This window comes from Pezoporus flaviventris, unplaced genomic scaffold (genome assembly GCF_033815535.1).
Source record: "Pezoporus flaviventris isolate CSIRO_AGI_PZ_B2104156 unplaced genomic scaffold, CSIRO_AGI_Pfla_v1 ptg000066l, whole genome shotgun sequence".
NCBI classification, from domain to species: domain Eukaryota; kingdom Metazoa; phylum Chordata; class Aves; order Psittaciformes; family Psittacidae; genus Pezoporus; species Pezoporus flaviventris.
In genome coordinates, this window is record NW_026892614.1 from 7,256,345 (window position 1) to 7,269,782 (window position 13,438).

General features: G+C 44.1%; 1 protein-coding gene and 1 long non-coding RNA gene across 2 annotated transcripts in view; one reads left to right on the forward strand and one right to left on the reverse strand.

The window, feature by feature from the left end:
- LOC133278409 (uncharacterized) overlaps nt 1-13,438 on the forward strand; it is a 47,186-nt gene that overhangs the window by 15,111 nt on the left and 18,637 nt on the right. The window contains exon 2 of the long non-coding RNA XR_009746547.1: nt 12,910-13,030. This is a non-coding gene — a long non-coding RNA (uncharacterized LOC133278409). The remainder of the gene's footprint in view (nt 1-12,909; nt 13,031-13,438) is intronic.
- Nucleotides 1-13,438, reverse strand: part of KIF26B (kinesin family member 26B) — a 289,302-nt gene that overhangs the window by 10,026 nt on the left and 265,838 nt on the right. Inside the window, exons 11-12 of the mRNA XM_061471121.1 lie at nt 12,883-13,045; nt 8,327-11,756 (exon numbers count right to left, since the gene is read on the reverse strand). Coding sequence (XP_061327105.1) covers nt 8,327-11,756; nt 12,883-13,045 — 3,593 coding nt within the window. The remainder of the gene's footprint in view (nt 1-8,326; nt 11,757-12,882; nt 13,046-13,438) is intronic.

Consider the following 13,438-nt stretch of genomic DNA (forward strand, 5'->3'; position numbering starts at 1 on the left):
TGCACTTAACATTATGGGAAGTAAATTGCCTTTCTGTACAGAACCTGTTATTCAGCATCTTGTTTTTTCTCACTAGGCAGTCCATCCAAACTCAAGAAGATTACAAAAAACAATCCTGGCTAAGCCGAGCAATAACCCTAAGCTCCCACCATTCCTTCTGCAGCTTCATTTCCAAGAAATATTGTACTTCTAGCAGCAATAGCGTCAACCCCAACAGTAGTGTCAAACTGTTTGCTTACTAGCAAAGATTAGTTGCTCTGTTTCTCCTGCTGCTTCTCACTGTCTGACAACAGGGCTCCTGCTCTGTTTGAGTTGAAAACACAATGCTGACTTCTCCTCTCATTCCCATTTCCTAATGGGATCTGCCCTCATGGGCAATTATCCATGACTAAACCAACTCCTTCCCATTACTTTTACCTCCTTTCTCCTAGTTTATTTTTGGGTATTTAGAGTGCCCATCTTGAGGTCAGTAGTCCAAACAAGAAAGAATCCAAGCCAGAAAACCTAAACACCATTTGCTCATCCTGGCAACACAGATTACATAGGAAGGACCCTGTTTCATTGGAACGCATGGAATAAGAAACACTGACAGGCACCATTGAGAAGAAAATCTTCTAAGTCCATCTCACTGTAAAGTAATTCAGGCCACATTCTGAGTTGACTTATATGCAATCCAGCTGTTAATCAATAGAAAGTACAAGGACACTTGAGGCTAGAAATCACTGCTTATTGTACACAGGAATAAAGCAACCCTTGTTTATAATCTGCTGTCCATACCTATATTAGGTAAATCGTTTCTGTACTGTTATAAGGAACATGCTGAAATAGAGCCTACTTCTAATTTTTTTCTCCCCACCCAGTTAATTTCTTAACCTTGCTTCCTGAATTAGTCTCACTTTAAAAGGAGCATTTCAGGGCAGTTTAGAGATGGTGAATGAGCACTGCTGAAACCAGATCAGGAAGCAGCAACCCTCCTGCAGTATGGCAGGTTGACAAATAATCTGAGAGATACTCCAGCAAAGATGCACACATCACAGGGGTACAAGGTTTCAGCACCCATGATCCCTAGCAAAAAGTGACCAGAGTCTCATCTAAATATTTACCTCACTTTGGGCTGGATTTTGGTTTAACAGCATTATGGCATTATTTATTTGTCAGCATTATGGCATTATTTAAGGAGCTAGTTATTGCTACTACAGTACTGCACTAAATAGCTACACCAGTCACTTGTCCAGCAAAGGCAGAGGCTAGAGAAGGAAGTGGAGGGGGAAGGAAGGGTCCTGCAGCCAAAGCATTAGCTCCCAACAGGACAGTGGTGGAGGCATTCCAGTGAGCTAATTCTGTGGCAGTGTCAGGAGCAGGTTTGCAGGTTTTATTTACACCCAGCCTAATGGTGTGCGACTCAGTCATGCATGTTACATGGAGCCTTCACAGTGCACAATAGCCTGCTGCCATTTCCTCTATTAAATCATTCCTATGTTCATGTGGCTGAAAGCTCTGTGCTGGCATGCATTAGTCAAGCGTGTAAAAAATGATTACTCTGATCCCTTTCAACACAGATTTGCTGCATGAAATGGCCTGGCTTTGACCTGGGAAAATCAATGCTGTTGTTTTAATGAACAACAAAAAAATTGGAGCTGAAGCCCACACTTTCCCTCCCTCTGCTCCCCCCAGGGCTGTCCAGCCAGCAGTCACATGCATAAAGTGGTCACCTGCATGGACACAGCTTTTTCCTGTACAATTCTAAACACCCTTTGCCATGGTAAATCTATAATGCAGGGTATCAATTAGCTACCATAACTTGTAAGCAAGTTAAAGTAGAAATGCTGGAGATGCCCTATGGCTTTGTTATACGAAGGGCAATTTTAAGTTCCCCACACTGTGCCTTAGGCAGTCTAAACATAAACCAAATTCCTTTTCACTTGGATTCAACAAGAAAGCTCAGACTCTTTTATTGTTGTTTTGTTCCATCATTAGGATTTTGGCCACGTTTCAAAATGTGATGCTTTGCAATATTGGTTGGAGATGGACTTTCATAATTTACAGCCCACAGATTCAGCCTCTGGGTTTTTCTGCTGCTTTCATAGGCAGGACTAAGTGCTTCTAGAGAGAGAATATGTTTGAATATAGATTTTTCAGGGCTTTCCAGGAAACTCTACTTCTCCATTTTTAAAACCATCTCATCAGTGAAACTCGGAGCACACAAGGAAGAGAGAAAAATGTACTCTAATTGTGGATAATTATTGTCATGTCTTAATAGTCTGTCTTTTTATTAAAGTGTTTAAAATCAGGTAGCAATTTGCTCTGCTTTGATGGTGAAAATCAGCACTGAGAAAGAGCTGCGAGATGTCATGAAACTTTACTGCAAAGGCCATAAAATGCTGCAGCGGGAATCTTTAATTATCTATAGATGGATAGGTTCTCCATACAAAAAAGATTAAAGCATGTGCCCAAACATACACATGTGTACACCAGTACTACCCTGGACTGAAAAAAAGCAGGCTCCTGCAAATGCTGAGACACTTAACTCCAACTCAGGGCACAAATTTAAACTTCTGGAAATCAGTATTTAGAAACCTTAATTGTTTCTACTTGGCCTTACTTTCAGGAGCAACCCTTAGATTTTTTTTCTGATGCTCACTGATAATGTTCAGGAAGGCTGAACAGACCCAGACTGAGACAACTTTGAAGCACTTTACAGGTAAGGACTTTCTCCCCTAAACTTCACCTCTTTGACTGTCTTCTTCTTCCCACATCTTCCTCTCTTGCCGAAGTCCTGGGTCTCTGCCCCAGTGAGCGGGTCTGTGCACGCAGTCAACAGACAGTGGTCCTCACTGGTCGGTGCATTACAACTGCTGCACACTGGCTGCTTCCCCAAGCCTGCTTAGGCCACAGAGCACAGCCCTGAGTGTTTCACCTACTGGCACTGGCCCCGGCACCAACAAAAGCTCCAGCCTCAGACTCAGCTCTGAAAAAACTCAACTAGAGAAATCAAAGGAGGCACACTCCTCAGCAGACTTCTGTCTGTCTTGGCAGACCACTGCAAGCAGTGATAGACTGCAGCCTTTAGGTCTAACTCTATGCCATATGGCACAGGGACTCTCTTTGGCACCCATCCCTAGTCCCATAGGGAACAGGAAAGGAAACAGACTCAGGAAGATCTCTGTAGTCTCCATGAAAGGCCTAGTCTATAATTAATGCTCTCAAGAGCCCCTCCTGTTCTACTGTCCCCAGAGAAGCTCTCCTTATGGGCAGCTCTGAAACACTGTAAGGGACAGGAACTAATGAATAACATCTGTAAGAGAGGGGAGTAACAAGGCATAAGTAAGTGCACATTACATGAGAATGCTGACAGGACCTGGCTGTACTGGGTAAACCTCATTAGAGCCTGGACTCTTGGTTTGCTGTTAGCTTACAGGAGGCAGAACCTGGAGGTAGCATCAAAGCTGCATCTTTTGAAATAATCTAGTAATGTTTTGCATTGAGAAATATTTTAAAGTAATGTCCCAGTACATCCAAACTAAACTAGGGAAAAGATGCTAAAAAACAAAGCAAAAAGGAAAAAGCATGTGGGTATCACTGCTGATCTACGGACCGTGCTGCTACTTTTTCTTCACGACACCATTATCTAATTTTACGAGCTGGTAACCAGAGGACATAGAAATTGCACAAGTTGCCCAAGGTGATACAGAGAAGCAGCAGCACACCAGAGAATATAATGTAGATCTTGCAAGTCCTAATCTGCCATCCTGACTGCCTCCCTCTCATACCTGCTGTGCTCCTGGGATACAAATATGGCTTGGGCAAAATGGAGTTTAACCAGAATACATTTCCTTATCACATATAGGAGTATGCATTATAAAAGCACCCTTATCATTGCCTTTCCATGGAGCAGCAATGGGCCACTGCACTTGAAATTGCTGAGGAATTAAAAAATAAAACTGTGCTAGTGATGACTGTGCAAACTATGCCCTAACACTTCAGTGACTTGCTCAAAACAGCACTGCCTATCCAAGAGAGAGAAGACTAGAGCCAGAGCCAGAAATAAGGCTGAGATGCTAACTGTTTCTTACAGGGGAAAGGCTAGTGGAATGAGCAAAGAAATCAGAAAAAACACAGTTGAACAAATGCTTGTGGGCAGAGAGGGAGGAAAGGCATGACTCAAAAAGAAAATAACAAATGAAACTCTCTTCTTTGCTGCTAAGGAAGGGCAGGGGAGGATTCATGGCCAAGTCAGTTGGGGTTGATTAGGAGTCAAAGGTGCCTGTAATTTAACCCTGGATCTGGCTCTCAGCTGTAGGCACTGGGCATGCCAGTAAAGTTCTTTGCCTTCATTTCTCCACCTGTAAAGTAGGTTCTGGAATAAAGAATAAAGTGGATTAAAGAGCAGATGTACACAGCTTTGAAATGCACAGCCATAGATCAGAGACAAATAGCTCTGTTTCTGCCACAAGCAGTCACTTTGGGGCAATATATGCTGACATGATATTATAGGAACAATGTTAAATGCTAGAAAAATTGGAATGTTTATTAAATGGACAGCTTAACTTCAGGGGAAAGGCTTATGCGCTTCATGATGTAAACACATGATTTTTCAATAGGTACCAGAATGCAAGAGGCAACATTTATTATTTGGTTTTGCTTTTTTTGTTTGTTTTAGGGTTTTTTTTTTGTTTTATTTTAATTTTGTACTTGCAGTACTGGGCTGGCTGGCTGTGAACCATACAGGTACCCAGGCAGAACCCAAAATTTAACCTAAAGCTAACACTCACTGAAGGATATGTACTAGCTTTATCTTTCAAAAGCTGTCACTGTGGGTCTGATTCTTCATGTATGACATCCAGGGCAGAAGCACCTACACATACAAATAACACGCTTAAGAGCATTGAAAGACAAGATCTTAATCTCAAGAAAAAAATGATGTCTCTCCAATGTGTCAGAACTTCAAAAGTAATTGTGAGATCTGCTGGTGATTCTCTTAAAGACTCTTTATAACTTCTCTTAGAGGGGCCTTCGGCTGATTCATGTTGATTGTGTCTGACAGCTAGCATTTCTGTTAATAATAATCATAAATAAAGTGGACAAGGTTGCCTGACCTGAAATGAGCATATCTATAGTGCCATATCCATTACAGCACAGTGGATCTGTGACCGCAAATCAGGAAAGGTCCAATGCTCTTGACACTATGTATTAAAATAATATCTGTCTTTTAGGAGCTCAGAACCTTTGTCTGCTTTTTCACTAAAAAGTGTTCCTTAAGAGAGAACATTCACACTAGAACAGACCTATAGAAAGGAGATGTTACAGAGGATAAAAGATTGCAAAACTCTGCAATTCTTTCTGTTTATTATGCAATAAAAATACATTTGAGAACAGCTCTATTCTCCCTTATATTTCAGCTCCTCCTTCATGTCCTCCTGCATTGAAGTCATAATCCTGGGTTTATGCCATCATAAATCTGCTGACATGTGAAAAATTATACTATTATCAAACACATCAAAAGAGAATTATGGTTTCACTGCTGCAGGACCAAATGCAAACAGGAGCTGGGCTCTAAGAAAGTGAAGCCTTATTAATTTCTGGGCAGTGGTTTCCTCCTTGAAATATGGAAGGTGGTAAAGATTTCTTTTGGGTTTTGTTTTGTTTTGTTTTTCATTTGCATAAACCCCCTGGTTGTACTTATACACAAATGCAAGTCATTCAAAACAATATAGGAATTATTTGCTGATCCAGGGAATCACTTTCAAAAGTAAAGCATCAGAAATGATATACTCAGAATGTCTCCACATCAGGTGACTGGCTGAATTAAGACAGAAGCTTTGTAAATTACTTTGTGGAAGGTCAACATGCCAGGCTATGATGAGCCCACTGGGGCATCATAGCCTGGCCCATGGACATGGACTTCGCATGGACACAGGCCCTCCACTGAAATTCCTACACTCTAGAGACTGCAGTCCATCAACAGGTGGATATCTGCAACATTGATGACCAAGAAGAAAGGAAGTAACCCACACAAGAAATCAGAATAAAGACTTTATACTACTGGCCAGCCAAAAAAATCCCTGTATTTGGTGAAAAAGACAGGTCAGATATTACACAGCATCAAAAAAGCAGCAAGCTTAGACTCCTCATGTTTCCCACTATGGAAAGGTTCCTGCTCACCTCCTCGTTCACTGTCTTTGCATACCTGCACAGAACAACAAACCAATGTCAGCCAGGTAGGCTCAAGGCTGGCTAGACCATGGAAAAGCCTCTTCTCTCCAGATGTGTCTTCCAGACTGCTACAAAAGCAACCTGAAATCTGAGCCTCAAACCGTCCTCTCTTCATAAATCCCTATGCATGGCTATTGACAAAATGATTCAGTCCTGCACAGGGGCTATCAAAAGCTAAAATTCTGAGCCAAAATATAATCCTGGTATAAAGTACAACACAGATCTGAAGCTCTCCTGTCATTACAACACAGGGACAATGCCTTTCTCCTTCATATATCCAGCCTTGTCCAACCTTCAATGTGTTATCAAAGCAGAGAAAAGTGAAATGAAACAACTAGTTTTATGAGCATCAGAGTAAACAAATCATCATCTTCTACTGTTTGGGATGAGCTCTGGAGTTTAAAGAATCTCAGCTTTTCCCAGAGTATTTTTTTAAAGTATCTCCCCTAGAGAAGGGGGGATATTCTCTAGTGTCTAATGAGGATAAATCTAGATTGCCATTTCTTCTCTGTTGATTATCTGCACAGCTGCCTGTTTTCATAGAACTTGATAATCTTTTGCATCAAAATGTCCCATGGAAAAAGTCCATATTATATGGGCAGCTTGTCACAAGACACAATCCATTTGTCAGTACACACACACAAATCTCATCTCTGTGGACAGCTTTGTCTTCCTTTTCCACAACATAAAAATCATCTACCCATTTTCTTGCAAGTTACCATTTAACAGTTATATTTGAAAGGAACTATTAGAGGAATAGCTCCTTAGAAAGAGGAAAATCAATTACCATGTAAACTGAAGGGATAGGTTGCAAAGTTAACTTAAGAAAGACTATGTCATCACTTGGTCTGTGTTTGCACCATGTAGAGTGATCACTTTCAGATGCATCCTCTGAACAGGTACAATCAGCCATGCACTTATGGATACGGTTTTAATAGCAGTATCTATTGTATTCACGTCTGTGCTGCAAATGTTCTTCCTGCTACCACAGTCAAGAACATAAAGAAAGGGACAGTTACTCATTACTCAGTTCATTCACTGCAATTAAATCCCAGAGTTGAGTATCCCAGCAAGTGGAATGGCTGGTGGGCTAGGAACTCTATGAGAATAACACATTTCAGACAGCCAGCACTACTGTAGGATAAGCAGTCACTGATATTTCACATACCTGTCTGTGCACACCAGTTTCAATGCCAACATCCTTTTTTTTATTTCTCAAGTGTAGGTTAGGCAAGACTTACACTTCAGATTGGAAAAACAGCACCCAGAAAAGAGGTGGGGTCACCAGCTGATAACTGCTCCCCATCCCTGGCCTACAATTTTCTGAAACTTGTTCGGGTGGGAAGATGTAATAGTTGCAACTGCACAGACTCTTGATATGAGGCTCTTGCTATTTAATTGAAGTCCTGATGTAGTGTGAAAGCTACTGGGGATTATATCTGAACAATGATGAAATCTTTCTGATCCCGTCTATGATCACTACAAACGTTTCAGATTTGCAAGTGCTGCAGTGCAGTAGTTCCCATATATTATTATTAATGGAAATTATTTGTTATCAATAAATTACTAGGAAAAGAAGGAGTCTCAACTCAAAAGTTAAAAAACAAGAGTCTCAGAGGCAGGATGACACTTATCAAGGGCATGGGCACAACTTTATTCCATCTTCTAGGTGGGAAGAAGGAATTTTGTGATGGTGTCAGCTGTGGGGTATCTTGTACTTTTGGGCACTCAAAACACGAAGGAGCAGAAGTGGTCTCACAACAGATACTGCTATTTGGCAAGACTGATACTGTGCTGGTGAAACACATTAGAATGTGGTTACTATTGGCAATACTAACCAGTTTTAGGGATAAAGGTTCTTCTGTTCATGTGAAGTAAACCTAAATGAAATGGGTGAGGGAGAGACTCCACTGCAAAGGCAATGCGACCACATAGGATTTGTGCACGCTGCAAAATGAAGAGACTCAAAGTCTAGGACACTTACCCTGGCCTCACTTCTTTGCTAAGTGATATAGCTGGTACTGAATTAGCTCACCTTTGGGGCTAACCTCCCCGCCATGTACTAGTTATCTGCTTTGGTCTGCATCCCTCTTTCAAACCACTAAAAGCTTACCTGCATTTGATCGTTTCTTTGGATTTTTGAGACTTCGGCACCTGCCACTCATGGAGCTGCTGTTCTCACTCATGGAGTCTTGTGCTGAAGAGCCACTCCCCGTCGCCTCACTGTCCCTCATCATGCTCTCATAGCCGCTGCTCCCCCCGCTGTGATAGAAGAGGGCTGTTTTCCCCATGGCAGGGGGCAGCTCCCCGCTCAGGACACTGCTGTTGTCACTCCCGTGGCCACTGCTGCAGCGGTGAGGCTTCCGAGGAGGGGTGATCTTGCTGTAAGGTGAAGGCAGTATGTGAACAGCCGGCTTCTCATCTCCAGGAAGGCCCCCACGCTCCTCTGCCTCTGGGCTTCCCCGCAGCTGTAAGCCTCTGGCACTGACACTCCCTTGGAGCAGCTCTGAAATCCGCCCGTTGACAGCCCGAAGGGGCAATTTAGAAGCGAGGCTGGAGCCCCGGTTTCTGCTGAGGGACTGCATTGACCAGGACATGTTCTTCCCACTTGGAGGCAAACTGGAGCTCTGCCCTACGGACTGAGGCAGTGACTTGGTTGAGAAGCTGAGAGTTTTGGTGGCAGAGGCGGATAGGCTGCGGGCCTTAGGACTTGCCAGCAGGAGTTTGCTGACAGCAGAGATCTTTGACTGGCTGGCCTTTGGAGAGGCACCTGCCGACTGGGAGAGGCCTGAGTTGGTGGGTGAGGACATGACGCTACGGCTGAGGCTCCTCCCGGTGCGAGGCATGGTGGTGTCTTTGCCAGGGCTCATTTTAGAGCTCACAGAGGACAGGCTTTCTGCTCTTTCCAGTGACAAACACTCATAGTGGCTTCCTGTGGACCTCCCAAGGGAGTTGGTCCTGCTGGCGAGCTGCTCCAATTTGGCACTGAAGAGCTTGCTGCTGCTGTTGCCACAGTTGCTGTCAATACCAGGGACTTTCTGTTTGGCATTCAGCTCCTCAGGGAAGCTAGCCAAGAAGGACCCAGGCTGGCTGGAAGGACTGCTTGTGGTGCTGCTGGCTGCACTGTGCTGGGGGCTGGCTCTGTTCTTCTGATCCAAGCTTGACTTTCTGACTGGTGGCAGAGGAGGGGTCCCTTTGGGACGAGTGAGAACACAGTGTTTGGGAGAGGCCATTTTCCTGTCAAGGCTAGCCTTAGAAAATTGGGGGAGGGCAGGAGAGCCGCCTCCACTGCTGTCAGTGGCAGTAGGATGGAGGTGACTGTCAGGCTCCTCCAGCTTGCTTGCCTTCGGGAGCCCTCTAGGGAGGCTACCATTCTTCAAGCTGTCACTGGAATGAACAGGGCTTTGGGTTGCTGAGCCAGACGCTGCCACCTCACACCCATCCACAATTCTCTTGAGACTGTCAGATCCTGGGGAGATAGAGGTGTCCCCACTGCTGCTGCTAAACCTGTCCACTGAGGACTGCTTTGTGCTGTGCTCAGCCTTGGCTGAAATTGTGGCCGTGTCAGGCCTTGGCCCATCACTGCTCCCAGAGCAGTCCTTTACATCTTCTTCTCTCTTCAACCAAGGATCTTCAAATTTGATATCCTTCTTAGCACTGGATTCTCTCCGGTCATGGGGATGAGCAACCTTTGAGTCTGCAGTTACTGCTGGAACAGCGGCATCAGAGTCTTGCGCTTTGAAGGGATTAACAGCAATACATGGATACACAGTAATGTTTGTCTTCATAGGGATGTAGCCTTCACAGCTGCTGAGGCTTGCAGTATTTTTGATTGTGACAGTAGTTTTCCCTAGAGCTGATATTTTACAGCCTTTGATGGGTGGCACTTTGCCGAAAGCTTCCTCCCCCATTTCTGACAGTATAAGCACGTTGTCAGTCACAGGCTTCTGTTTGTCACTTAAACAAATCATGCTGGAACTTTGTATGGTGCTCGCAAACTCAGAGACAGGGGGTTCTGCCATTGCTTCCCCGTGTCCGTAGCATGCCTGGGCTATGAAGCTGTGGCATGACTGTTCCCCATCGCTCCCTGTGCTCATTTCACTCAACCATGAGCTGATGGATGAACGTCTGCTGCCATCATCCTGGGGTTTATCATCCAGGCCCAACTTTGGAAGTGGAAGGAACTGTGTGATACTGACTTCAGACACAGGAGCTGCACTGGAGTAACATTCAAGATCTTCAGATATGCTGCTGATAATACTGACTGGCCTAGATCCAGAGGCCAAAGCTTGCACAGAGCAGTCACTATTAAAACTGATGATACTGGTTGGGCGCCCATTGTCAAGGACCCCACTAATGGTTAGCTCTTCTACAAGGGTGAACACCAGCTCATCCTCGCCATTCAGCTCTAATGGCTGCTGCACTGTCACCATGGTGGTGCTCAGAATCTCCTTCTTGGATTCTGTAGAAATGCTTTGATGCTGATCTTCATCAAGAATGGTCTCTTCAAAATCCCCATTGCTGGAGGACACCGACTTCTTCATGATCTGAGGGCTCATGCCTACAGGTGGGGTCCGGATTTCTGATTGCAATAAAGATTCATCAGACGTCATTCCAGTATGCTTACTCAGAGGAGCTGGTGGGGGAGTGGAGCTGGGCAGAACTCCTTTCTGTGTATAGACCTTGCACCTCTGGGAAGGAGAAGTTGGTGGCTTGTACTCAGATGTCTTTGAGAGGCTCGCAATGCCAAGCCGGGGCGAACCCATTGGCCGAGGTTTGCCTTCCACAAATCCACAGGTGTTGAGACCTTCTCTGCTGCTCTGCAAGCTGGTGCTGTGTGCTAACTGACAAGAGCTAAGCTCTTTACTAGAGCTGCCTGTTACACTCCTGGGAGAAGAAGGAGTTGAAACATTAGTAAGAGGTCCAGAAGGAACAGGGGAGTGATTTCTCTTAGTTCTGCTGGGTGTTGCATTTATATTTTCCTTGGCTACTCTATCAGGATACTGACATTCTGGCATCGAATCTTCCTTATCTGGTTCTGGTAAGTGGCTAAGCTCTGCCAGCTGGCTTGAGACAGAGCACTTTGACTTCTGGTCTGAGCTAAATTGAGCAGGCAGCTCTTCAAAGGGAAATTTGTCGGTCTCTTCACTGCCATCTATGCAATCCAGCCTCTCCTGGAGCTCTGCAAAGGTATTGCACTTCAGGCAGTCTCTTTCAGATGTGCTGGGCCCTGATTCACTAATTTCTTCCAACCTGCCCTCGTTTTTTGTCTTTTGCAGAGCAGGAACTATAGGAACAAAGTCAGGGGGACCCTCATTATCCGTCAGTTCCTTATCAGAAAGGGCAGTGCCATTGGGGCCAACGTAAATCACTGTGTCACATGACTGCTCACTGCTGGAAGAATAATCAGGATCACTTGATAAATGCAAAATAGGGAAGTCTGGGTCAACAGTGTTTCTAGAATGGAAAGGCCTCAGCTGGGTTGGCCTTCTCATCCTGCCCTCCTCACAGGAGCTCTCTCCTCCAGAAGAACTCGAAGTGTACTGCAGTAAGAGAGAGAGAGATCATGGCATTTCAGCACTGCAAACAGCTTTTTGCACAAAGCACATACACAAAAAGGTCACAGCCACACCTAAACTGGGAAATTAAAGTAAGGCACAGAACTCTGAATCTTCTTATGTACAGCCCTACAGAAAACACACAACAGTGTTCAGTGGAGAACCCAATGCCCCAAATCTGTGTCCCACTCAAAATCACGAGACTTCAGAAAAAAAATGTACTGAACAAATGGATTTGGATCTCCCCCTTAATTGAGCCCAGCCAAAGAAATCAGATATTTGGCGAAGGCTTTGCTGATTTTGTGTGTGTGTGTGTGTGTGTGCTATGTGAAGAGGAAAGAGAAAACTCATTACACAGGGCACAGAAAATAAAGGAAATCCCCATTTGATTATACTACCAGTGGACGGAATTGTATAATGTGCACTCAGAGGTCTCTGGAGACTGCTGTGATGGTGTGCAGACTGAATCCCTTCCCTTGCCTCTCTTCGAAACAGTGACAAAAAAGATTTTGTCAATCTATAGGCACTCATTGTACCCAATTCACACCATAAACTGTACAGAAGTAACCAGAACTCTAAAACATGAAAGTGGATACAGCCCATCCTCACTCCAGTTCTTGGAAAATCTATCATCCATATTTAGAAGCAGTGGGAATAACAGGATCATCAGTACTGGCAATGGACACACTGCTTTGCATTTATTTTGTAGGAGCTCTCTCTGAGCAGCACAGAGAATCTAATTCTTAATTAATCCAAATTTTATTTAACTTTACAGCAGTCTCACTCCTTATTATTTCATTAGCACTAAAAGCATAACTGAAAACAAATTCTCTCTGACAGCTATGCCATTAAATAAGGCCAGCTTACAAACCTGCTATAGCAGATGTCTGAACACATTCCTCTGTATCTGAAGCTGAAGCACTTACTCCTCCTAGTCTCTGTTGTGTGCTGTAAACTACTTGTCTAGGACAAGATACATACAACCCACACGCTTTGGAATCGATTACTGATTTTGTTACACACTGCTCTGTTAAGGATCATTCAGGATCATTCAGGGTCCTTCTTCCTCCCTCCTCCACCATTACAAGAAGGGAGTTATACACTGTCTTACCTTAGTTTTCTTTTTCTTCATCCTGAGGACCCTTGATGCAATCTGGATGGTGGACAGCGTCTCAGCGTAGTTCCCTGCGGCAGCTGAAATGTGAGCTATCATTGTGGTACGGCAGTTCATGTTCCCCAAGGACTCCCGAAGCAACATGGTGAGCTTGCTGTCCCTGTAAAATAAAATGAATTAAGGCTACATAAGTGAGCAAGGTTTAGCTTTGACCACTGTGATGCTGATTTTTTTCTCTTTTCAATGGCATCATAATTAGTATCCCTCCTTAGGTTTGCATTCTGTTATTTCTGCAGCTAAGCATGAAAAAAAAACCCTGGACTACAATTTAAACAACTTTCCTCTTCCCAGTTCCCCCTTTCTGTCTTCTTCTGGCCTCAGTTCTTCTGTACTGTTACCGATGCCAATACAGAAATGCAGACCAGTGTTGGAGACTTAACTGTGAAGGAGCCACTGCAGCAAACATCTGCTGCCCTTTTCCAGTGCATAGTGTACAAGCAAACTTTGGCCCAGCTCTGAAGGACAAGAGGTAATGAATTAAATTAGAGAACTT